The sequence below is a fragment of the Grammomys surdaster genome, unplaced genomic scaffold, assembly GCF_004785775.1.
Source record: "Grammomys surdaster isolate TR1022 unplaced genomic scaffold, NIH_TR_1.0 137, whole genome shotgun sequence".
NCBI lineage: Eukaryota > Metazoa > Chordata > Mammalia > Rodentia > Muridae > Grammomys > Grammomys surdaster.
The window spans coordinates 1,698,538-1,723,878 of record NW_021604595.1 but is presented as its reverse complement, the minus strand read 5'-3'; the positions used below and the strand labels follow the sequence as shown (position 1 = coordinate 1,723,878).

The following is a 25,341-nucleotide window of genomic DNA, read 5'->3' as shown; positions in this document are numbered from 1 at the left end:
TCTGGGTGCGCAGCTTTGCAGAGAACCAGTTTATTTAAAGGAAAGATAAAGTACAGAATGCTGCTATCTATCAACAACCTCGTGATGGATGAGAAAATTCAACTTCCCTTCTTCCCCATCAGAAAAGCAGGGCATTTACTAGTTAGTGGTTTCTGTCACTGTGTAGGAAGAAAATGAATGGTCAAGAACACTTCTTATGGCCGGAGCTGGTGGCTAGTCACAACTGTGGAGACATAGTATGAATACTGTTGTATTGAACTTCGTGCTGCTCCAAGCTCAATTCGCATGTTAGAGCTCCGATGATCTGTCTTTGTAGAACATTTAAAGAGGTCCAGAAATGTGTAAGGTCTGAACCTAATCCTATATGAACGGTCATAAGGCTGGAAAGGTTGGGTACGGTCACACATACTTGTAAATCCAGCATAGGGGAGAACAGGTACAAGCCAGATTCAAGGCCAGTCTTGGCTACATGGTCAGGTCAGGACCTTTCTGTGCTACAGGAGACACCGTCTCAAAAAAATGAAGGTCGGAACGTATGGGGTTGTGGGGAAGAATGGGGAAAGGAAGAAAAGCAACCAGCAAAGTACTATGGTAGCCCTAGTTAATACAGATTTTAGAACCACACGTGAAGTGTTATAACAAGCCTAAAAACGTGTCAGTGGCTTGGAGTTGGATAGTACGTAGAGGCTAGACCCCACTAGAGGTGCACATGTAAGGTGATTCTGATGAGGTCTCTGGCAGGAATCAGGTATGCCTAATTTAAAAACTGGTATCCTGTAGTGAGAATTCTGGAATCTTGGTGTCTTTAACAAACACAGAAATATATGTTTTCATTTTAATCCCAGGTGTGGGATATGGGGCTGCTTCATAGCAGCTATGATTTGCCTTCTGTTCTAGCAGAGGCATGGTTTTGCCAGCAGCAGATAGTTTCTGCAATTGTGTGATGTTTGGAATTCTGGAATTTTTCAGAGAGTATATAAATTCTAGAGTCCCGATAGGTGGGGTTGGTTGCAGTAGTTGTGCTTAAAGAAACAAGAAATTATAGAGACAGCTCTCTCTCTCTCTCTCTCTCCTTCTCTCCTATCTAGTGACGGGGGATGAAACCTGGGGACTAAGGGTAGGAAAAAGAACCCCAAAGTAGAAAAGCCCAGCTCCAGTATCCTTGCTATGCAGTGACAAGGAACCTGGCTGCACTAATTCTAGTGTTTTATAGAATAGTGTTTGTCATTACTATGGATCAGGTCCAGAGTGTATTGAGGGTATGCGTGCCACAGCTCCTGTGGAGGTCAGAGGATAGTGTTGTGGAGTTGGGTCTCTTCTTCTATGTGGATTCTGGGGGTCGAACTCAGGGCCTTGGGCTTCTGTGCTGCCTTGATATCCACTAATGGACGAATTTTAAGAAATGTAAGTTCAAAATACTCAGATGAGATTTCTACATAGATGACCAAAGTGTGGCCTGATTTGCTCTTGCTGCATCTACAAAGCAGGAGGACAGAGATACCCTGAGCAAATTGTTGAGCAAAAATTTAGAAAATTCTCCCCTTATTCATATCATTTAAAAAAAAAAAAAAAGGAAAGCCACAAAAGTGTGTGTGTTTGGAGGGAATGGTAGATGGCTGGAAAACATTTTCAACAGAGATTGGCATGAGTGTGAAACTAGAGTTAATTAGCAATCTCTTCTTGCCCTAGGAGACAGAAAGAGACTGGGGCAAAATGAAGGCAGACTTTCAGACTTCAGAGATTCTAAAGAGAAAACCAGTGGAGCGCCAAGCTGTAAGTGTGTTGTTCATCTTCAAGAAAAGGGGAGAACTCTCCATTCTGTTCACCCCTTTAGTCCCAGCACTCAGTAGACAGTCAAGAGGATCTCTGAGTTTGAGGCCAGCTTAGTCTACATATTGAGTTCCTGGACAGCCAGGGCTATGTAACAGAGAGTCTCTGTCTCAAAACACCAAAAGGAAAAAAGAAAAAGGAAGGAAAGGAGGGAGGGAGGGAAGGAGAGAGGGATGGAGGCAGGGGGAAGAGAAGGGGAAGGGAAGGGGAAGAAAAAAGGAGAAAAGAGAAAGAAAGGAGAAAGAGGAGAAAGGAGAAAGGGGAAAGGAGAAAGGAGAAAGGAGAAAGGAGAAAGGAGAAAGGAGAAAGGAGAAGAGAAGAAACTGTGGTTCCAAACTCTGGCCAGAGGTCTGGAGTGAGGTGAAATGTGTGAAGCCATTGTTCAGGGCTCGGGAAACAATACTGCCTGCCAGCCCTGTGAGCCAGGGGGCAGAACACTGAGTCAATATTATTCTTGAGACTTAAGGTCCCACAGAATTTGCTTTGCTGGGTTTCTGCGGGACACCGGGACCCAGCACTGCTCAGGTCTGATGTCTCCCTTTCAGAATAGGGATATCTAACCTGCATCTGTCTAGTCAGAGGACTTTGAAAGCAAATTCCATGTTTGATTTCATGGGACTCCGGATGGAAAAATGGCTTACAGGTGAACTGGAATTATATCTTCACCCACACTTGATTGAGATATCTGTATTAAGAAATTTCTAATTTATAGCTAATGCTAAACTGCATTAAGGATCTGAAGTCTGGGGATGCCGTGAATCCTGTCCCCACAATGTAAATACCGATGCCTTACCTCTAATGTGACGTGACTTGGAGGCAGGACATTTACTCAAGGTTAAATAAGGTCATCTGGATGTGGTCCTATCCAGGATTAGAGGCACCAGGAAAGTACATACAGGAGGGATGGACCTGTAGGTGCACAGCACATCTGGAAGCCATCTACCCGCTAAGGGGAGGTGTGGTCCCAGCAACACCTGAGCCAGTCTGATAGAGGACTTCTAGGCACCATATATATGGCAAAGTAAATTTCTTTTGCCTGAGCTCTACAGTCTAAGGTATTTTGTTAGGAAGCCCTAGAAAACTAACACATACTGCTAACTGAAGAATAGTAAACCATAAAACCAATGATTTCATGAACAAGCAAGGATTTTTAACCCTACTCCATTTCCGGGAACATTCACTAGTGATTTCTGCCAGCTTCGTGCTCCTGGGGAAAGGAAGAAACAGGTCAGGCAAACACCTCTCGGGCTAGGAGTTGATGGCCATACTTGGTCTTCCTATGTCTATGGAAGTGAACCTTCCAGCTAAAGCCACGCCTACAATGCACGCACTTGGGGCTTCTTGCCAGAGTAGGTCTGCGACCGCCTGATGAGGGCAGAGTTAAAGCCATGGCTTCTCTACGGACTGCACTGAGTCCTGGAGTCAGAGGTAAGGTGTAGCATCCCATCCAGTCCCTACCCACGTATGCTGTTTACAAAAAGCTCCTACTTGGAGTGTGTCCTCAGGTGTCTGGTAAGAAGTGACTTAAAACCAAAGGCACGCCCACACTGGGGGCACAGGTAAGGCTTCTCCCCTGTATGGCTCCTCTGGTGCCCAATGAGGTTGAACTTTTGGCTAAAAGCCTTGCCACACTCGGGGCACACGTAGGGCTTCTCCCCCGTGTGTGTCTTCTGGTGTCTGATGAAGAGCGACTTAAACTCAAAGGCTCGTCCACACTCAGAGCACTGGTAAGGCTTCTCATCTCCGTGGGTCCTCTGGTGTCTGATGAGAGAGACCTTCTTTCCAAATGTTCGCCCACACTCAGCACACAGGAACGGCTTCTCCCCTGTGTGAATCCTTTGGTGCCTGACAAGGTTGAACTTCTGCCTGAAACGCTGGCCACACTGGGGACAGGCGTAGGGTTTCTCCCCCGTGTGCGTCTTCTGGTGCCCAATGAGGTTGAACTTCTGACTAAACCCCCTACCACACTGAGGACACACATAAGGTTTCTCTCCCGTGTGTATCTTCTGGTGTCTTGTGAGGAGCGATTTAAACTCAAAGGTTCGTCCACAGTCGGGACACTGGTAAGGTTTCTCCCACCCTGCGTGGGTCCTCTGGTGTCTGATGAGCATGGACTTCCTTACAAACGCACGACCACACTCTGGGCACAGAAAAGGTAACTCCCCTGCATGAATCCTCTGGTGCCCAATGAGGTTGAACTTCTGGCTAAACCCCCTACCACACTGGGGACATACGTAGGGCTTCTCCCCCGTGTGTGTCTTCCGGTGTCTGGTAAGGAGCGACTTAAACTCAAAGGCTCGTCCACACTCGGGACACAGGAAAGGTTTTACCTCTGTGTGAATCCTCTGGTGCCTAATGAGGTTGACCTTCTGGGTGAAACTCCAGCCACACTGGCGACACACGTAAGGCTTCTCCCCTGTGTGCGTCTTCTGATGTCTCATGAGCGTACCCTTTTGGCCAAAGCGTTGCCCGCACTCAGTGCAAAGGTGCGGTTTCTCCCCAGAGTGGGTGACCTGGTGAGTGAGGAGCCGGGAGAGCAGCCTGAAGCCACGCCCACACACTGAGCAGATGAAGGGGTTGTCACCCGAGTGTGACCATCGGTGTTGCAGTAGCGAGGCCTTCCGGCAAAAGCCCCTCCCACACTCGGGACACACGAAGGGCTTTTTATCCAGGTGAGTCCGCTGGTGAAGGAGGAGGTCGATCTGCTGGCGGAAGCCACGCCCACACTCCGGACACACGAGGGGGCTCTCCCCAGAGTGGATAATCTTCTTGTGGTTGTTGAGGGAGGATACGTACATGAAGCCTCGCCCACACTCCCCACACACGTGTGGCTTCTCCCCCGAGTGTTTCCTCTGATGGACCGTGAGAGAAGCCTTCTGAGTAAACTGGTGCCCACACTCCGAGCACGAGTAAGGCTTCTCCCCTCCGTCCATTCTCTGGAGCTTCATGAGGTCTGAACTCTGGCAAAAGCCCCCTCCGCAGTCCGGATACCCGTGATGCTTCTGAGGGCTGAACAGGTTTGTGACATCATTAAGCCCTAGTGGAAACGCTCCATGTATGACGGCTCCAGACGCTGACTCATCGGGTCCCTTCAACACTGTGACTGCCTCCTCAGGGGCCAGGCCAAGGTCTGTTTGTTTACTGGTGCCTTCTACCCAGTATGCTGCCTGACCTTGACATGGGCTAAAGAACGGCTTCAGAATCCTCGTTGGACTCGTCCTTTGCAACAGAACATCGCTGCTGTCTCTCTCTTCACCTCCTTCATTGCTAGAACAGCCTGGAGCTTCTGACTGGAAGTTGCTCCCTGCTGGTGGGCTTGGGAAAGTCTGAGAGGGAGGTCCATTCAGCACACACACTCTGAGGACTTCCGGACTAGCAAAGGCTATCGGGCAGGAGAGACAGGGCTCTAATTCTGTCCTGGGTTCTGCTAGAGAGAAAGCAGTGGTCAGAATTACAGAGGTGCCTTGTGGGTAGGCACATATCCCCAACAATGATTCCTCAGATGTTCACAACAAACACTCCCTTTACAGGTCTGTCTTCCACACTCTACTGCAAACCGCCTTCCCACAGCTCCGAAAGGAAAACTAAAACACTGAAAAGCCTTATGGGTGATGCCCGCTCTGTAAGCTATTAAAATTAGAACTGCTAATAGTGGCAGGCACATCCACGAATACTTGCTTTTACTCAACCGGGTAGTACAAATTTTTTCAGTGATTTTCTTTGATTTATACGGAAATGACTAAGTGTCAAGTCATCCCCCAAATGGGAGAGGGAGTCCTAACCAATGTCAAGAGGTCCATATGCGGTATTCAAGTGAATGTTCCCTTACCCATAAGCAAACCAGGAAACGAAGCTGGGATTCTCTTATCCGAAAATGGGGGTTCCACAATGTAGCAGGATGTCATGGCCTCCGCCTATGAGCCCTTAAAGAAATCTGATTCTCAGGACCTAAATAATCCGAGAGTCTCCTGGATTTTCTTAAATGTTCCCCTCTAATAATAACAGGACTTGCCTAGGAGATGTCAAATCAATATCCCTGTTCCACTGCAATTGGTTCTTAGCTACTTAGAGCTGATTATTTAAAAAAAAAAAATCTAATGAGCTCTGACTGAGGACTCAGAATGTCCAGCCTTTCTAGACCTACCTGATTCTTGCTGACCAGTACAGAGGGAGACATATTTCATGAAGCATCTACAATAGGTCTGCCAACTGTTTATAGATGGTTGTTGGACCAGAGTCCATTATTAGTGTACCGCTTACTGCCCCTTTCACACTGAAGAGGCGTCATTACAAGAAAGACACCCTTGAAGTCTAAAGTCCATACCGTAGACCCTTTTATGAATGGCTACCATGAAGCCCCCTTCCTAACTCCTGAGTCCCACTGTTTTCTCTCCTAAGAAAACTCAATACAACTTGCTCTCTGGGTGTCCCTGCTCGCTTTCTGGGTGTCCCTGCTAGTTGAACAGACTTCTTGACAATTACTAACGCTGTTCCTCACAGCCTTCCAGACTGTGAGAGTTTGGGCCTTAGTACTCAGAAGAGAGAGAGAGAAGTCTTAGTACTGGGAGAGAGAGAGAAGTCTAGGTTCTGTATATGAGAAGAAAACTATCTGTCTTTCCAACTCTGCCTTATTTTCTTTAACACGGTGATCCCCAGTTGCGCCCATCTGCCTGCAGATCCCTTCGGTATACACCTAGGAAGGATACAGCTGAGTCATGAAACACTTCCATTATTAGTATCGTGAGGACCTGCCATGCTGATTCCCATAGAGGCTGTGTTTGTTATATTCTCACTGGCAGCATAGAGGGGCTCTGTTTCCCTGCATCCTCACTAGAATTGGCGGCATTTTTGTCTTCCTGATGGTAACCATTCTGACTGGGGAGAGATGGAATCTCAGAGCAGCTTTAATTGGCAGCTTCCTGGTGGCTACGGATGTTGAACACTTCCCTCACACGCTTTCTGCTCACTTTTTTTTTTTTTTTTTTTTTGGTTTTTCGAGACAGGGTTTCTCTGTGTAGTCCTGGCTGTCCTGGAACTCACTCTGTAGACCAGGCTGGCCTTGAACTCAGAAATCCACCTGCCTCTGCCTCCCAAGTGCTGGGATTAAAGGTGTGCGCCACCACTGCCCGGCTTCACTTGTATTTCTTAAGAACTGTCTACTCACTGACTAATTGGGTTCAGTATCGCACTGATTTTAGTAGAGCTATTTTGATGTAAATATGCACCATGCTTCAAAAAAGTGGAGAGTGACTCAAATCAAACCAATGTCACTTCCACCATGGAGGCAGAGTCTACAAACTACAAGAGCAAGCAGACATCCATACTGCCTTCAAAGGGAAGGGGACCACAGCGGTTCTGAGAAGGCATTCTCCTCCTGGCTGATGGGGCTTGGCAGAATTCTGGGAATGGAACCCCTGCCACAAGTTGGTGGGGGACCTGGCCATTGGCCCTGTGAGCCTGAGGGCAGAGCAAGTTCTAAACCTAACACACAAGGCACAAAGAAAAGCCACAGAGGGAAGGTGCCCCAGTGGGCCAATTGACATTTTACCACTTGAGTTTACAGAAAATGTTACCTTTGTTTAGGTCTCAGCATCTTCTATATTCTTATTCATCATACTTTTTAAAGAAATTATAGTTAAGGTTAAAAACTTGATTTAATCATCAATATGACTGCAAAAATCTTAGACGTAGAACATTCTACTGTAGAGCCATATTTGTACTCTTAAAATCATTTTTTCGGTGCAGTGGGGAAGGGACGGATTTGTAAACCTCAGAGTGCGGTTCTGCCTGCCGGAGGCCGCTGTGGTGCGGAAACCCCCGGGTGAATCCACCGTCACCATGTCTGACCAGGAGGCAAAACCTTCAACTGAGGACTTAGGTGACAAGAAGGAAGGAGAATACATTAAACTCAAAGTTATTGGACAGGATAGCAGTGAGATACATTTCAAAGTGAAAATGACAACGCATTTCAAGAAACTCAAAGAATCATACTGTCAAAGACGGAGTTCCAATGAATTCACTCAGGTTTCTCTTTGAAGGTCAGAGAATTGCTGATAATCATACTGGGAAAACTGGGGAAGGGGGGAGAAGATGTGATTTAAGTTTTTCAGGAACAAACGGGGGGGGGGGTCACTCGACGGTTTAGATAAGTCTTTTTATATTTTTTCCTTTTCCCTCAATCCTTTTTTATTTTTAAAAATAGTTCTTTTGTAATGTGGTGTTCAAAATGAAAATTGAGTACTGGCACTCCATCTCTTAGAATATCTGGTAATCTAAATTCTAGTGTTCAATATTCATTATTGGTTGTTTTTGTTGTGCTGATTTTTGGTGATCAGACCTCAGCTACCTTAATATTGCCCTTCTTCTTTTAAGAAATTTCATGTGTGCACAGAGAGGCCACCCTTTTCAGGACTGTGCATTTTCAGGTTTGTGATGATAAAAAGATCAACAAATGGAGCTTTCCTATGACCTTTTGATTGGCCCTGAAGTTCCAGCATGTGGTTGCTTCACTCCTGGACTGTGATTTTCAGTGGGAGATGGAAATTTTTCAGAGAACTGAACTGTGGAAAATGACCTTTCCTCATAAAATCTGAGGGTCTGGACCAAAAGAAGAACATCATGTTTGTAGTCAAGATGACAGACAGAGTGAGAGTAACAGCTAACTCCAAAGGTGGCTTCACTGGAGAGAAAGAAAGTGTCTTGAGCAAGACGGTATTGTCAGAAGATCCCAGGAAAGTTCTAATTTTCATCAGCAGTTAATAAAGTTACTCACACAGAAGTGTACACAACAGACACTGCTCCTTTTGATTCTGTTTGTACTTTTTGGCCTGGGACATGGGTTTTCAAGGGACATTGTCTGTACCAGCTTCATTAAAATAAACAATATTTGTAAAAAAAATCATTTTTCTTCTTTCTAATGTTCTTGCTCCAGAACTTCACTTTTTTAATGGTTTGTTGTTGTGGTAGTTGTTGTTTGGGGGGTTGGCTGGTTGGTTTTGGGGACTAAGGATGAGAGCAAGATTACTTCTTTTACCATTTCCTTCTCTTCGAAGAATTTCCTTACCTATAGTTTAACATATGTGTCACAAATTATTTCCATTAAACTGTCAATGAATCACTTTCATTTCTGAGGGATAGTTTTGCTAGGTATAAAATTTACAATCCTTTCAGCACTTGAGAAAACTCAAGTTTTCATTGCCTGTCATGTTTTTATTGGCCTAGTTAGTTCACATGAAAAATTCTCTATAGGCAAAGCATTTTCCCCCCACTGGCTGCCTTTCTGTTTCTTTCCCCTCTTTTTAGATTCCAGAATTGCAGTCATGTGTCTTAGTGTTTATGCATATATGTTTATTTAATGTTTCTATGGCTTCTTGTATCTGTATATTTATCTTTTAATAACCATGATTTTCTCAAATATTTTTCAGTATCCTTTTTGGGTTCTGATGACATAAGGGCTGTTTCTTGTTCTTATACCAGAAGTCTCTAGAACCATTCTTTCTTCAGGCCATTTTCTTTCTTTGTTCAGATTTATGATATTTTATTGTTCCAGAATCAAGTTCACTGATTCCACTTGGACGTAGTGGTGCACATATTTAATCCCACCACTCAGAAGGCAGATCAAATAGATCCCTATGAGATCAAGGCCAGAGAGGGCTACAGAGTGCGACCCTGTCTTAAAACATCAAACAAACTCACTGATTCCACCCTATTATTCCAACTCTATAGCTAAGCCCATCCAAAGAGTTCACATTTTCTGCTATATATTTCAATAACACAACTGCAGATTTATTTTATGTAAAATATTTCTTTGCTGATATTTTTATACTCTTTTGTTTCAAGAGTACATGTAATAGGTTGAAAATCCTTGGAACACTTATTTATTCATTACTAAGGACTGAACCCGAGGCCTTGTACTTGCTAAGCAAATGCTCTGTGAACTATGCCCCCTTTTATTTTCAAGGTCTCACAGTTGTTCAGGTTGGCCTTGAACTCACTCTATAACCAGGCTGCCATTCTTGCCATTCTCCTACCTTAGCCAAATGCTAAATTCACAGTCTTGCATTCACCAGGCCCTGAAAGACAAGTCTAATCTCTCATCCCTACCACCACCACCTAATCAGCTGTATATCACTGTCATCTTCAAGTTTTAATTTCCTGGCTCTTGGTATGAAGGGTGGTATTTTTTACTGTATGCTGAATTGGCTTTCATGCTGAGTGACTCTGGGCCCTATAAGAAATATACACCCTATTTATGCCCAACACTCAGATACAAGTCAGGACTTAGGTACATCATGACTTATCAATATGATGTAATTCTATGTGCCAACAAAAATGAATTATTGATGTAGAGCCCATGGATAAAATTCTAAGTAATTATGCTAGGTGGAGAAGACAGCTACATCCTGTGTGAATCGATTCACATAAATTCTAGAAAATTCAGACATCTATAATCAGGAAAAATGGATTAGAAAGGAGGAGATACTATTGACAGTTGATGGCTTTTTGGGAAGGGTGAATCAGTTTCCTTTAAGGTGAGGCCCTGGTAGGTCTACCACGCTCTAGTGAACGACCTCATACCCATGAAAACATGGGCAAAGCACGTGAGACTCAATGGGCTATTTTTAAAAAGAAAGAAAAAGGAGACATAAAGTTGGGAACTGTGAGGTGGAGGGAGAAGTTAGGGTGAATAGGACCAATATACGTTGTATATATACATGAAATTCTCAATGAGAATTAATAACATTATTTTATTAATTCTTAAAAATTAATAAAATATTCTTATTTTAAAAAAGAAAGAAAGGTAAGGAGATTGAAAAGTAGAAGTTGTGGTAAGGTACACAGTAAGTTTGGGAATGATGGCTATGCTCACTATTTCAGTTGTAACAAAACTTACTGACTTTCACTTTTACTACAGTTTACCTTAAAAACATCCTTTTTTGTCTTAATACCCCATACCTTAATAGCATTCTATATGCTAACATACCTCATGTAACATTCTTTTTTACAAAGTCCGAGTTTGATATAAAGCATAATGTCCCCCGTATGGTTTATTTAGAAGGAAAACAATAAAATAAGAGCGTGGTGCTGCACGCATTTAATCTCAGCGCTCGAGAGGCAGGGGCAGGCAAAGCTCTCTCTGTGAGCACAAAGTTAACCTGGTCTACATAGGGAGTCCCAGGCCAGCCGGGGCTAGAGTGAGAGCCTGTCTCAAAAAAAAAAAAAAAAAAAATTTAAAATGGCAGTAAAAGTAAAGACAGATTCATTAAAAAGAAAAAGATAAGCCAGGCAGAAATTTGTCTATACATTCTAATAATCATATAAAATTAGTATGGGTTGAATTAAAGACCTAAGTAAGTGTTTGCGGAGGGGGAAATTTTACGACTGTGATCAGTAACAAAAGAAAAATTAACTACAACGTGGGAAAATATCTAAAGCAGTCCATCACTCCCAGATTGGGACAGATCACATGAGATATTCATATTAGCCACCTAAAACCCCAGGAGATTCCAGAAAGATGGGGGAAATGGGGTCAGACAGTACCCCACGTTGGTAAGGATGCGTCTGAAGAGTTCTCACACCGCCACTGGGGCAGTGCTCTTACCTGCTTCAGACAGTCTGTGTGACACAGCCAAGCCTGTGTCACACAGATGTAGAGCGCAAAATAGTGCGGTGTCCTGAAGGACCCACGGAGTAGGATAAAAGGACTGGGGCAGCCATGGAATGTGAACAGGGAAGGAGGTGGGGAAGCTGGACAGTCTGAGAAAGAACACGCCTGCCCCCTGGTGGACAATGGGCTCCTAGCCCCCCCAGGGGCTGTCAGACTACCACACGTCTTCAAGTTAAACTATCATAAAGAAAACAAAGCTGTGGGGATTTACAGGGCCGTTTCTGGGTCAAGTACAGAAAAGGAACAGCGTTCAGCGGGCACAGCCTAGTCGGTCTCGAAGGGCAGGCACTGTGTTGAAGATCAAAAGCGAGACTGGTAAGGACGCGAGAGGAAAACCTAAAAGTGCTGCAGGAGCCAAGCCGAGAAATCAGGTGCCCTACGGGGTTGACCTTCCCCTAAGTGCGAGAGGGAGGGAGAGAGGCAGCCTTACCTGGAGCCCCGGAGGCCTACAGGAGAGCTCCCTTAGCATGTCAGAGTGGGCCCCTCCCTTGTCTGAGGGAGCCCCTCAATGCCTCGTAACCTCACCTTCCCAGAGTCTTCCTCTTACCTGGACAAAGCTCCAGAAAGCATCCACTGCCATCTCTCCAGGGTTCCGCCCCTTGTTCCAGCTGCATGATGAGTTTCGGTTTGGAAAATGCAATTCCTAGTCACAAGAAAACAAACCCAAAGTGACCTTAGGCTAGCGGCTAGAGAGGCTACAACAGAACTCCGGGCCAACGTAGGAGATATCAAACACCCAGAAGGGAAGTAGAGGAACAGGGAAAGAGTATCAGAATATTATGAAAGAACGAAAAGGGCAGAGGACCCTGTGTCAAAAGCAGGGTAATCATCCCTAGAAACACACTGTCGGTCACTGCATTCACAAGCACACATGTGTACAGGTGCACACACTCTTCACTGCAAAACACAGACATTCTAAAGAACAGAGCATGTTGGCGGCTACACAGACGTTTAACACACCCACAGATAGCCTCCAAGACTTAAAACAGGGCAGCCTTACCCAGGGAGACCAGATGGCTGTAGTTCTCCAACATCACTTCCCTGTACAGGATCCTCTGAGCAGGACTCAGCAGCTCCCACTCCATCTGGCTGAAGGCCACAGCCACGTCATGGAAGGCCATTAACGCCTATAACAAAGAACACATCCCTGCTCATGAGAGCAGCAGCCTGGCTAAAACCAGTAACCAGTGTCAGTCACTATCCAGAACCAAGGCAGTAAGATTGTGGTGACTTAACGGCAGGAGGTGTACAGGTCCTGCTTTCTACCCTGAACCTTACTGTTGTATGTTGAAGACAACCTCCTTATATGGACACCAGTTCCATACATAGAACCCAGAAACGCTGGGTTTCCTGTTTTGCTCTAGGCATATACAAGACCTTTGAAAGCCAGTTTTAACTAGTGTGGCTATAGAGCAGGGCTTAAAATCAGGAAAACTAAATCCTTCTACTTTACTCTTCATTTCATTCACTTTACCTGAAGTGGTTCTTGCTGTACTGTCCACACTGGCTCAACTTCCAGCTCTCCTACCACAGTGTCCTGGGTAACTGGGATTAGATACACACCACCACACACAGTCGATAAATGTTACTTAAAAGTTACTTTAGCTATTTTAAAATACACTGTGCCTTCCTATACCAATTTTAGAGTAACTTTGTAGAAACTGCTACAACTTTACCAGAATTTGTTTACCATGGGTTTTAGTTAGGGTTTCCATTGCTGTGATTAAACACCATGTCCAAAAGCAAGTTAGGAAGGAAAAGGTTTATTTGACTTACACTTCCATATCATAGTCCATCACTGAAAGAAGCCAGGATGGGAACTCAAACAGGGCAGGAACTTGGAGGCAGGAGCTGATGCAGAGACCATGGAGAGATGCTGTTTACTGCCTGCTCCCTCTGGCTTGCTCAGCCTGCTTTCTTTCTTTTTTTTTTTTTTAAGGTTTATTTATTTATATGAATACACTGTAGTTGTCTTCAGACACACCAGAAGAGGGCATCGAATCCCATTACAGATGGTTGTGAGCCACCATGTGGTTGCTGGGAATTGAACTCAGGACCTCTGGAAGAGCAGTCAGTGCTCTTAATCACTGAGCCATCTCTCCAGCCCAGCTCAGCCTGCTTTCTTATCGAACCAGGACAGCCAGCCCAAGAATGGCACCTTCCACAATGGGCTAGGCCTTCCCCAACCATCACCAACCAAGAAAATGTTCCATAGGTTGGCCCAATCCTGAAGGCATTTTCTCAATTGAGGTTTTGACTATAGCTTATGTCAAGTGGACTCAAACCTAGCTAGCATATCATGTACTTCCATTTGGGGAAAACTGACCTCCTTACTATGTCAAATCTTCCAGCCTTTACAATGTGTGTATGGGGGGGGGCAGACAGAGACAGAGACAGACAGAGAGACGATTTTCTTTTTTTGCAAAATGTAATTTCCAGCACTAAGATTCTACAAGGATTTTTATTATACTACACTTCAGAATTTCTGTGTGTATTGTGTGTGTGATCTTGATGGCCTGGAGTTTGGATGCATATTCACTGCTACAATATACAGGACATGTGATATTGCTATTTATATATAACCTAGCTGAACTCACTCATGAGCCCTAAGAAGTTTTTCTGCTAAGTTCCTTGAGATTTTCTACAGGGACGATCATGTCACATGGAAATAAGAACCGTTTCAGTTCATGTTTAGAATAGTTTATGATCTGTGTGCTTTTAACTCTCTCTCCTCACTTTTTGTTCTAGCATTACAATGAATGAGTAGACAGACATCCTATGCTTATCCTGAGTCCTAAGAAAAACGTGAATTCAGCTCTTCACCATTAGCATGCAAGCGTCAGAATAGTTGTTATCAAAAATCAAAGAAACAGGTCATTAAAGGATACAGAGAGCCAGGCAGTGGTACACACCTTTAACCCTAGCACTCAGGAGGGAGAGGCAGGTGGATCTCTGTGAGTTCGAGGCTACAGACCAAGTTCCAGGACATCCAAGAGATACACAGGGCTCTGTCTCAAAAATAAAAATAAAAAAAAATAAAGTATACAGAGAAACTGAAACTTTGCACACTCCTGACAGGAACATAAAATGAGACACTTCTACAGGAGAGTTTGATAACTGTTCAACAGCAATTCCAAAACATTGAAAGCACCAACCGAGAACACGGTGGGATAATGTTCATAGCAGTTTCATCTACAGCAACTTAACGGTGGGAACAACCCAGGTGGCTAACAACTGGTGACAAACGGTGACATGAACTGTAGCGCACACTGACGTTAAAAGGGAAATCCTAACCTGTGTTTTCTAGAATAGACCTTGAAAATATTACTCCAGGTGAAATATGCCCATCACAAAGGGAGAAAGGCTGCGCTTCTTTTTCCTGAAGGATGGTGGTGACGGTTACACAGCCGTGAGTGTACCTGATGATGCTGAATTGTCCATTTAAAACAGTGAAAATGATAAACTTTATGGTAAGATAGCATAGATTTATTCCCACAGTTTAACAAGCACTGTCAGGTGTTGGTTTCAAGACATGATGGTCTCTAACCTTCTTCTGAACAGGACCTGTCTGGTCTGGGTATCAGGATGATTCTCCTCCATAAAAGGAATTTTAAAGGTGTTCCCTCCTCTTCTAGCTTTGGAGGAAGGTGCAGCGTTGATACTAAGTCTTTGATGTGTGCAGGATTCCACACCAGAGTCACTGGCACTTTACACGAATTGAGCTGAATCTCTGGATCACTTAGGTGGTACTGTCATCCAATCACAAGCACAGAAAGCCTTTCTCCCATCCAGACCTGGCCCTCCTTAGCTTCCCCCAATCATTCAGGGTGCCAGGACTGTAAGCAAAAACTTTTCTACTTCTTGAAGTCTTTTTTTTTTTTCCAGAAATGTTTTTGTGAACAAATCTTTGGCTTCCTTGGTTAAATTTATTTCCAGGAATTTTGCTATTTTGAAGGAATTGTTTCTTCTTTAATTATTCTCAAACAGATCAGTGGTAAGATAGATAGAACTGGAGTGTGTGTGTTGGTTATGTATAGTGCAAATTTTATTACTCTGATGATCAATTTGCTAACTCTAACCATCTTTTTTTCTCTTGAAACAAAAAGTTATTTGACTCATGATGATCTAATCAAATGCTTGAAATTTTTCTTTCTCATGGTGCTAGAAGTCAACTGGAAGTGTTAATGCAGGGCTTTGTTTGTTCCCAAGACAGCTGTCTTGTAAACTCTACAGGGGACAAACACCATCCTCATAGGAAACATGGGATGAAGGAGACATGGGGGGCCAAGTTAGTTCCCTTTAGGCCCTTATGAGGTCAGTCTTTTCTGAGAGTCCTGCCCCCATGACTTAATCTCCTCTCCGAGATCCTATCTTGTTTCAACATATGACTCTTGGGGCAAATATACAGACTAAGGAAAAGTACTTGACAGCTTTAAGGTATTGGATCAGGTTCCAAGTAAAGAGATCACGTTACTCTTTCTTACCCATTGGGTATCTCACTGACTGGTGTTGGCTTTCCGATAAGAAATCAGCTCAGTCACACGGATGATCTCTCGTGGGAAATGAGTCACCTCTCATTTAACTGCTTCAAAAGTCCTGTCTTTGGTTATTAAAATCATGGTGTTTTGTTTTGTTTTGTCAATTTTTATCTTATTTGGTGTTTGTGGACTTCTTACATGTACAGATCTTTGTTCGAAGACTTTATAAAACTGCTTCTTCTCCTCCTCCATCTATCTTTTCCTCCATTCGCACCGTGAACATCAGTATAGATACTGGTGCCCGGTTTCATTTAAGCTCTGGTTTCATTTACTTTCTCTTGTATTCTTTGTTTGCGCTTTAGAATGGACACACAGTTGACCTATCTCCAGTCTTCAGTCCATCTACCCAATAGGCTGTTGAACTCCTTCGCTGAAATTTTCGCTCCACTCAGTATGCTTTATAGCTCTCTGATTTGTGTATTGTTTCTTTTTATAATTTTTCTTTACTGAACTCTCTACTTATTGAGACACTGTTGACTCAAATTCTTTTGGCTCCGGGTGTGTGGTTCTCTTAGCTCTTTCTGCTGAGGTTCCTGCAGGTCACTTAGCAGATGGACAACACAATGGCAGGTCAGCAGCTGAAAATATCACCAAGCTCTCTAGCTACTGAGCATCAGCTGATTCCTTCGACAGTGTCTTCCAGTTCCGACTAGACTCCATCATTCTGCAGACACTGGTTTGACTGCCTCTGTCAGCTCACTGGTTTCTTGAGGGGGAGGACAGAGATCTGGATTTCTCTTTTATGATATTTTTATTACATATTCTTTTTTTAATTGAACTATTCTATTTATATGAAATATCCACAACTAAATCTATACAACACAAAGCACATTGGTTGTCTTAGTTATTGTTCTATTGCTGTAAAGAGACACCACAACCATGGCTCCCCTTCAGAAGAACATTTAATTGGGGCTGGCTTACAGGGTCAGAAGTTTAGTCCATTACAGTCATGATGGGAAACATGGTGGCACACAGACAGACATGGTGCTGGAGAGACAGCAAGACATCCATCCAGATCAGCTAACAGCAGGAAGAGAGGGATAAACTGGGCCTGGCTTGAGCCCTTGAAACCTCAAAGCCCACCCACAGTGACACACTTCCTCTAACAAAGCCACGCCTACTCCAACAAACTAACAACTCATTATCCCTGTTAGGTAACACCACTACCTAATGACCAAGCATCCAAATCTATGAGCCTATGGGAGCCATTCCTACTCAAACCACCACAGTGGTTAACAGAAGCTGGAAGAAGAGAGTATAGGGTAAAATTGGAAGTGATGAAAACATTATGGTGGTGAAGGCTGTTCAATTTAATACACACTAGTTGATAGTATACTAAAATCCACTGAATTTCTTATGGGTGAACTTTACAGTTATTTTATTTTCATGTGTATGAGTGTTTTGCCTGTATGTGTATCTCTGCACCACATGCATGCCTGGTGCAAAGTTCAGAAGAGGAGGTTGGATGCCCTGGAAGAGAAGTTACCGATAGTCATGAATAACCATGCCAGGTCCTCTGCAAGAGCAACACATGCTCTTTACCACTGAGCCTTCTCTCCAGCCCCCATTTTAACATTTAAAATTTCAGTGATGGGTCTTCTAATTAAATGGGGATCTTTGCAGTAATGGAGCCTGAAGTGTGGTTATTATTTTTTTGTAAGACATATTATAGTTTGTAGCAGACTTTGAAAAAAACTTAAGATGCAATGAAGGGCTGTTAAATGATTTCTAATTAGCTACTATCCTGTACCTACCAGCCCTTTAATGTTATAATTCAACTTTCAAGCAATATCCATATATATGACATATATATACATATATAATACTTATATATTATATTTTATATATTAATTTTATATATTTTATATATTGTATATTGTATATTTTATATTTTATATATTGTATATTATATATTGTATATTATATAGTGTATATTTGATATTTTATATATTATATATTATATATTGTATATTGCATATTGCATGTTGTATATTGTATTATATTATATGTTGTATATTGTATATTGTATGCTGTATATTACATATTGTATATTATATATTTATTATATATTGTATACTGTATATTAGATATTAGATATTGTGTGTGTGTGTGTGTGTGTGTGTGTTGGATTTTTCTATGCAATTTGGATCTGATACACAATATAGTAACTGAAAATACAATTTTTAAAAACACTGTTGATGATGAACATTTCATGTTTGTCAGGTGTGGTGGGACACACCTTTGATCCCAGCACTCGGACATGCATATGCATGCATATGGCAGTCAGAGATAAACCTCAGCTGTCATTTCTCCAGTGTTGTCCACCTTGGTTTTTGAGACAAGACCTGTCATTGGCCTAAGACTCATTAAGTAATCTGGGCTGCCTGGGCAGTGAGCCCAGAGATCTACCTATCTTTGCGTTCCCAACACTGGGATTACAAGCACACAGCACCACTTGAATTGTTTTAACACGTTTTAACATTCATTTGTGTTGAAGGGGGGAGGGTTGGTACATGTATACCACAGCATGTGTATAGAGGTCAGAGGACAACTTGCAAGACTTGGTTCTCTCTGTCTACCATGTGAGTTCACGGGGATCAAACTGGGGTCACTGGCAGCAGGTGCCTGTACCCACTGTGCCATCTTGCCATCCTCTGACTATGTATGTGTGTGTGTATGTGTACGTCTATTATGTATGTATGTGAACATGAACGCAGCTGCCCCAGGGAGGCCAGAAGAGGGTTCCAGGTTCCCTGGAGCCGGAGTTACAGGTGGTGGTGAGCCAACCAATGTGAGTGATAGGAACCAAACTCCAGCCCTCCACAGAGCCTGCTTGTCTGTTTGTTTGTTTTTTGTTTCAAGGCAGACAATGTTTCTCTGTTCCACCTGTCCTGGAACTCCATCTGTAGACCAGACTAGCCTTGAACTCAGAGATAAACCAGCCTCTGCCTCCTGAGTGCTAGGATTAAAGGTGTGCACCGTCACACCCAGAATGCCCTTACCCGCTGCTGAGTCATCCTCCAGCCTCCCCTGACCCTTTTTTAAAAAATATGGGTTCTCAGAAATCAAACTCAGGTCCTCAAACTTACAGGACAAGAGCGTTATCGGCTGCCCTGTCACACAGCCCGATCCAGACGTTTAAGCACCACCTTCCAATCTTTGAAGCATGGATGCTTGTCGCTTTAAAATGGTTTAGCATGTGTTCTTCATTCTACAGCAGTATAAAGTTATATTCGGTCATTCGATAGAGGCTAGTCTCTGATTCTAAACTTTGACTTCTTCCTGAACACAAACACCCAGTACTCCACTGATGCCGAGCTAGTCAGTATCAATAAGGGTGAGCTCCTAGTGAGCCGTGTGATCACAAGGGCAAGTAACTGGTGCTCTCTGGTGCCCTGTGAGACCAGGTTCCTACCTGTGGTACACTGAGTGTATGAAATCCAGTTTCTACTTATGGTATATTCAAGTTACAATGGGCTTTCAGAACATCATCAGTCAAGGAGCACATATATAAGAAACCTCAAACACAAAGCATGGTGGTCACAAAACCAAAGCCATCCATATACCACACGCACACAGAAGGTACACCATCTTCACCTCTACAGGAAGACGCATGTATCAAAGACTACTGGCTAGTGCAAGCGTCTGACATAGTAAAGGACAGCCTGCAGTCACAAGGTCTGAGTCATTCCTTTAAAAATGTCTGCAGCTCTCCAGTTCCCAAAATCTTTCAAAATCCATCCTAGAGGCTGGGAAGGCAGCTATTGGTAAAGGGTGTGCCTTAAAAACATAAACGCCCGAGTTTAATCCCCAGCACCTATGCAGAAAGCCAGGTGCCGACATCCCAGCGCTGGGAGGTGCAGACTGGATCCCTGGTGCTCACTAGGTCAGCCTGACTTAATCAGTAAGCCTCTGTCTCAAAGGAACAAAACAGATGACTCCTGAAGAATGGCACCCAAGGCTGGCTTCTGGCTTCCCTACCCCAGTGTGTATATGCACACACATGAGGAGGGATGGCCTTCATATACACCTCTTATTAGGCCTTTGGAATCACTGGGTATCCTGTGTTTTCAGGTTAGCTGTGGGATAATCATAGTTAACTATTGGGGAAATGTTTTTGTCATGAATCAAGAAAGAAATCTTATAGAAAGCTCCAGGTAAGATGGGTTAGACCTCCCAGATGGAGGTAGGCACTGCCTTACACCCTCAAGGAAGACTGCAGACAGTAAATGGGCAAAGGGGAATGGGAAATGCCAGGACTCACCTTGTCTCTGGTTGTCAGGAGCCCTGGGGCCATTTCCCACGTCCCAGAATATTCTCCCTGGAGAGGAGTCTGCTTTCAGAGTCCAATCTGAGGAACAAGAAGAAAAGCAAGAACACTTAGGAAGAAGACCCATCATGCCCCAGTCTCCTGACTGAGCAGAACGTAGGGACCTGGTAGAGGTGAGGTAGGCAGGTTCACAGACAGCAAGCATCTCTACAGCCCAGGTAACCAGTAAAGAGAACCCACAGATCTGAGCCAGTCACAAGGTCAAGCCCCATCTCTGACTGAGTAACAGCTGGGAAAAACTCAGAATCGCCCCTCAGCAAGCAAGCGCTCACTGAAAGAGAAAGCTCCCTGGCACACTGAAAACAGAAGCTTCCCATCCATACCTGCCTGGAGGCTAAAGGACAGAGTCCAGGAAATCCAAAGTAGAAAGAGCAGGAGAATTCCAGATTGAAGATCTGGGGGAGAACTGGAGCTGAGAAGAGGCCTGGTCTCTTCTTGTGAGACCCTGGCTACACCCACTCACAAAACCAAGATGAGGCTCCCAAGATTTGAAATGTCAATTGGAATTTAGGCCATCAGCAGCGTTTTCCCCATTCTATAGAAAGTCAACCTCATAAACAGTTTACGGAAGAAGTAAAGGGAGATCTTCTCCTAATTACAGACAGGAGAACACCATTGCTCACATGCTGTATGTGACCTGGCCCGGATCCTGGCTTACACACATGAATGAGAAAAGACCACTAAGGAGAGTTAAGTATGAACAGGGCATGAGACAATGTTAGAAAATTGTAAGTATCACTAGGTGTAATCATGACCCTTGGGGGTATGGAGGAAAATGACAGTCATTATTAAAAAGCAAAGCAAAAGTACTGAATGATGAATTGACATTTATAAATATTATTAAATATGATGCCCTCAACAAATAAAAGTATTAACATATATAGGGATGGATGCTCTCGTGGAATAAATAGGTACTTAAAGGACGTGTCAATCAAACGTAACATGTAAACCTTACAGAGACATACTGTAAGTAGTCAGTGAAAGAAAGAACTCTGACTTGGTCTATAGATGGTGTAACTATGGAGAGAAACCCCACAAAATCAACAAAAACTCCTAAAGCAAGTTACTTTAACTGGTAGATACCAAGTTAATCATAAAATATTACTTTCCTATACACTAGCAATGAACCACTAGAATTTGTGATGAAAACTGTATACCACAATAACATCCAAACAAAGACATACTAAGTATAATTTTTCTAATTATGAGATAGATGGCTATGAGAAAAACTACAAAACCTTGCTGAAAGAAATGAAAGATCTGGGGCTGGAGAGATGGCTCAGCGGTTAAGAGCACTGACTGCTCTTCCAGAGGTAGGGAGTTCAAATCCCAGCAACCACATGGTGGCTCACAACCATCCGAAATGAGATTGGATGCCCTATTCTGGTGTGTTCGAAGACAGCGACAGTGTACTCATAAATAAAATAAATAAATAAATCTTTAAAAAAAAAGAAAGAAATGAAAGATCTAGTCTGGAGAGATGGCTCAGCAGCTAAGAGCACTGCCTGCTCCTCCAGAGGTCCTGAGTTCAATTCCCAGCAACCACATGGTGGCTCACAATTATCGTAATGGGATCCGATGCCCTCTTCTGGTGTCTGAAGACAGCTACAGTGTGCTCATAGAAATGAAAGATGCAATTAAGTGAAGACATATATCATGTAAGAAGAAGGAAACTCCACCCTTGTGCCAATTCTCTCTAACCAGGGCTACAGATACAAACACATCCCCATCAGAATCTTGGGGAATTGCTTTACAGATATTTTTAAAAATCACAAATTCATATAAAAGGACAAAGGACACAGAAGAGTTAATACAGTACTGAAGAACAAAACCAAACGCTGCCAAAGATCACAACTTCCGAAGCAGCAGTAATCAAGACCATGTAGTATTGGGGATGGGGAGCGTGGATGGGGAACAAACTTAGAAACGTACCCAGTCCCAAGTAGTCTGAACTGTCCTGATGAAGATGGCAACTCTTATGCTCAGGGCATAGTATTCTGCAATAGCCCTGTTCAAAATGACCCAGTGAAGACACAAACCAGAACTGGTCCTTGCCCTGAGGGTGCAGGGGCAGCTGGACTCACTCACAAACAGGCTGTGGCACAGTCTTCCAGAAAGGAGCCAACTCCAAAGAAATCCACACTTTGAGGTGAGGACTGAGTGTAATGTTTTCATACTGTAAAGTCAAAAATTGAAAGTCCTCAGAGAGGGAAAAATAACACTAAATACCTTTCTGAAAAAGGATGTGGAAACCTACTACCATAGAAGCCTCAATATACAAAATGTAGTTATCCTGTAACAATGAACTCCCCCCAGTAGATACCAGAGACTAATAAACTAAAAGTCCATTGCTAGGAATGGGGTACCTCTTTTGGAGTTGTTAGCCATTAAGGTCCAGAAGATCTTCCCCAAATATCACAAGCTATCGCCAATGTTCTTGGTTACCCTCCAAAGCTTGACAGTAAGACCCTATTGCCACATATTTGAGCCAAAGAACATGAAGAAATCAAGCTGGTCCTGACCTGGAAACTTCATCACTTCTGACTAGCTTTCAACTGCTAAAAGGTGCTGTGCATGCTACCAGAGTAAAAAAAAATTAGTCACCAATCAGACCTAGCTACAAGCCCTGAAAACTCCAATGATGACTGGCCTTAGCAAGATAGACAGATATGTCTACTGTCACAATAGTTGCAAAAGCATCATGGGAGTCACCAACCACTTTGGATTGGATTTAAGTGTCTCTCCACAAGATGGAATCCATACCATTATCAGCACAAGAACCAATGTAGACATTCAACAGCTCCTAGAGAAGGATCTACTAACCGCTGTACTGCTAAACAAATATAGTATTAAGCAAATCTGTAATTATTTATTGGTTTGCCCACAGATTAATGCCTCTCTCTCCATCCTCATTTGTGACGCTTCTGTTTGAATAAATGATGAAACATACAGAGACCCATATCTGGCCAAGGTGTAGAGAATAAACCTGCAGACATCTCAGCCGTAATGGAACATAAAGACCACAATACCCCAGCCAAGGCTTGGCTAGCAATAGGATGTAAGAGCCAGAGGTGGTAGTTGACTCCAGGGAAACAATGTCTTCAGGCCACAATAGGGCAACTGTACACATGAACTCACAGCAGTTACAACACCATGCACAAGACCTGTGCAAGCCCAAGCCAGAACAAATCTCCCCATAGAGATAGGAGTTTGGCACCAAATCCCTAGTATGGAGCTACCAGCAATTACTTACTGCCTGGGAGAGGAGGAGACGGTTTTCTCTAAGAGTATAATAGCCTATGGTAAGCCAATCTCAATCCAGTGCAATAGTTAAGAATATTGAATTCAGCATAGGTTAGTCTTAAAGTGTTTTAAAACAAAAAAGATATGCCTTGTCTTAGTCGGGCTTTCTATTCCTGCACAAAACATCATGACCAAGATGCAAGTTGGGGAGGAAAGGGTTTATTCAGCTTACACTTCCACACTGCTGTTCATCACCAAAGGAAGTCAGGACTGGAACTCAAGCAGGTCAGGAAGCAGGAGCTGATGCAGAGGCCATGGAGGGATGTTACTTACTGGCTTGCTTCCCCTGGCTTGCTCAGCTTGCTTTCTTATAGAACCCAGGACCACCAGCCCAGGGATGGCACCACCCACAATGGACCCTCCCCCATCGATCACGAATTGAGAAAAATGCCTTACAGCTGGATCTCATAGAGGCATTTCCTCAGCTGAAGCTCCTTTCTCTGTGATAACTCCAGCTTGTGTCAAGTTGACCCGCAAAACCAGCCAGTACATGCCACAAAGATGGGTGGGTAGAGAAGGCTGGTAGATCGGGGAAGAATTTTTGTTGGTAATTATAGTCAAAATGAGTTGTATGGATTACTCAGAGAACTAAAAAGAAAAAGATTCACGTCCAGAAATTCAGGGAGCCAACAAGCTCTGGGACATGGGGGAAATGTCCCTTCCACACAAAGTCAGAAGCCCACAACGTGTACAAAGGCCACACACACACACACATAGGCACACGAGTGTGCATACACACACTCATACCACATACACACACACCACATACACACACAAGCCTTGCCACACACCAAGACCCCAAACTTCAAAGCTGGCCCCAGTCTCCTGGTTTTTGTCATTGCATTCAATCGGGCGATTCTGTATGTTTTCCCGCAAGGCAAGCCTCCGCAAGTACACTGGTCCTAGAGACCAAGCTGTATTTCCAAATTTATGATGAGCGCAGCCAAGACTCCTGTCCTCACCAATTCAGATGTTTCTTCCTGTGGAGGATGGCTCCTATCCCTCACCCCCTACTCTCAAAGGAGAATGGGAGTGGAAAGGTGACATCTAGGTGCCCCAAGTCCAATCTCCCTGACCTCGCACTAACACAGGGGACACACCTACAGCGTCATAGCCTGGGAAGCAGGCCAGACTGACCTGCAGCTTGTCTAGGACAAGGTACTGGACCCCAAATGCCATTCTCACATGGCTCCATCCCCACCCAAGGGTCTTCACCAAAACCCTCCTCTGAGATGGGCAGAACTGTTGATTCCACTCCCAAAGACTCCATGCATCGACGATGGAGCAGCGGCAGACACCTGAACCTTGTGAGTGGCCCACGCCAGCTCTCCGGACTCTTCTCCGCCTGGAGGGATCTGCAGGAGCCGGGGTCTTCTGCACTTTCTTCACCAGAACCGCGGGAGGATCGTCCACAGGCACAGGTGACGACTGCAGGATGCGGAAGTACACCGACCGGGATGACGCGCGCGCACTTCACTACCCACGCAGCGCTAGAGATGGGGGAACTACAATACCCAGAATGCTGCGTGCTGCAGGACACCCCATGCTGACTTGGTTGGTGGTTGCAACCCGAAGCTTCGGACTACAGGAGGGGCTCCCTACCACCGCCGGACTTTTTCCTTGACTGCAGAACAACAGAGTAGGATCTTGGAGAAACAGAAAAATCAGAAAAG

General features: G+C 43.9%; 1 protein-coding gene and 1 pseudogene across 4 annotated transcripts; one reads left to right on the top strand and one right to left on the bottom strand.

The window, feature by feature from the left end:
- Znf169 (zinc finger protein 169) lies at positions 1 to 25,107 on the bottom strand. Of its 4 annotated transcripts, none has more exons than XM_028763174.1 (5): positions 24,967 to 25,107; positions 20,300 to 20,386; positions 12,498 to 12,624; positions 12,045 to 12,140; positions 1 to 5,254 (listed from the first exon to the last, which is right to left on the bottom strand). In XM_028763174.1, exons 2-5 carry the CDS (start codon positions 20,330 to 20,332, stop codon positions 3,315 to 3,317), a joined length of 2,196 nt encoding a protein of 731 aa, XP_028619007.1. In that variant the 5' UTR covers positions 20,333 to 20,386; positions 24,967 to 25,107; the 3' UTR covers positions 1 to 3,314. The 4 variants fall into 4 exon arrangements, with proteins under 4 accessions (XP_028619007.1, XP_028619004.1, XP_028619005.1 ...); XM_028763171.1 differs by having other exon boundaries at positions 2,843 to 5,257; positions 24,967 to 25,048; XM_028763172.1 differs by lacking the exon at positions 24,967 to 25,107 and adding an exon at positions 24,065 to 24,168 and having other exon boundaries at positions 2,843 to 5,257.
- On the top strand, positions 7,615 to 7,979 carry LOC114617615 (annotated as a pseudogene).
- Positions 25,108 to 25,341: the final 234 nt, after the last annotated feature.

Coding starts and splice junctions, on each gene's coding strand:
- Znf169 (XM_028763171.1), bottom strand. CDS start 20,332: ATGGCCCCAGGGCTCCTGACAACCAGAGACAAG. Junction 12,625..20,299: donor TCCTGACAACCAGAGACAAG/GTGAGTCCTGGC, acceptor TCTTTGTTATAG/GCGTTAATGGCCTTCCATGA. Junction 12,141..12,497: donor CAGCCATCTGGTCTCCCTGG/GTAAGGCTGCCC, acceptor TCTTGTGACTAG/GAATTGCATTTTCCAAACCG.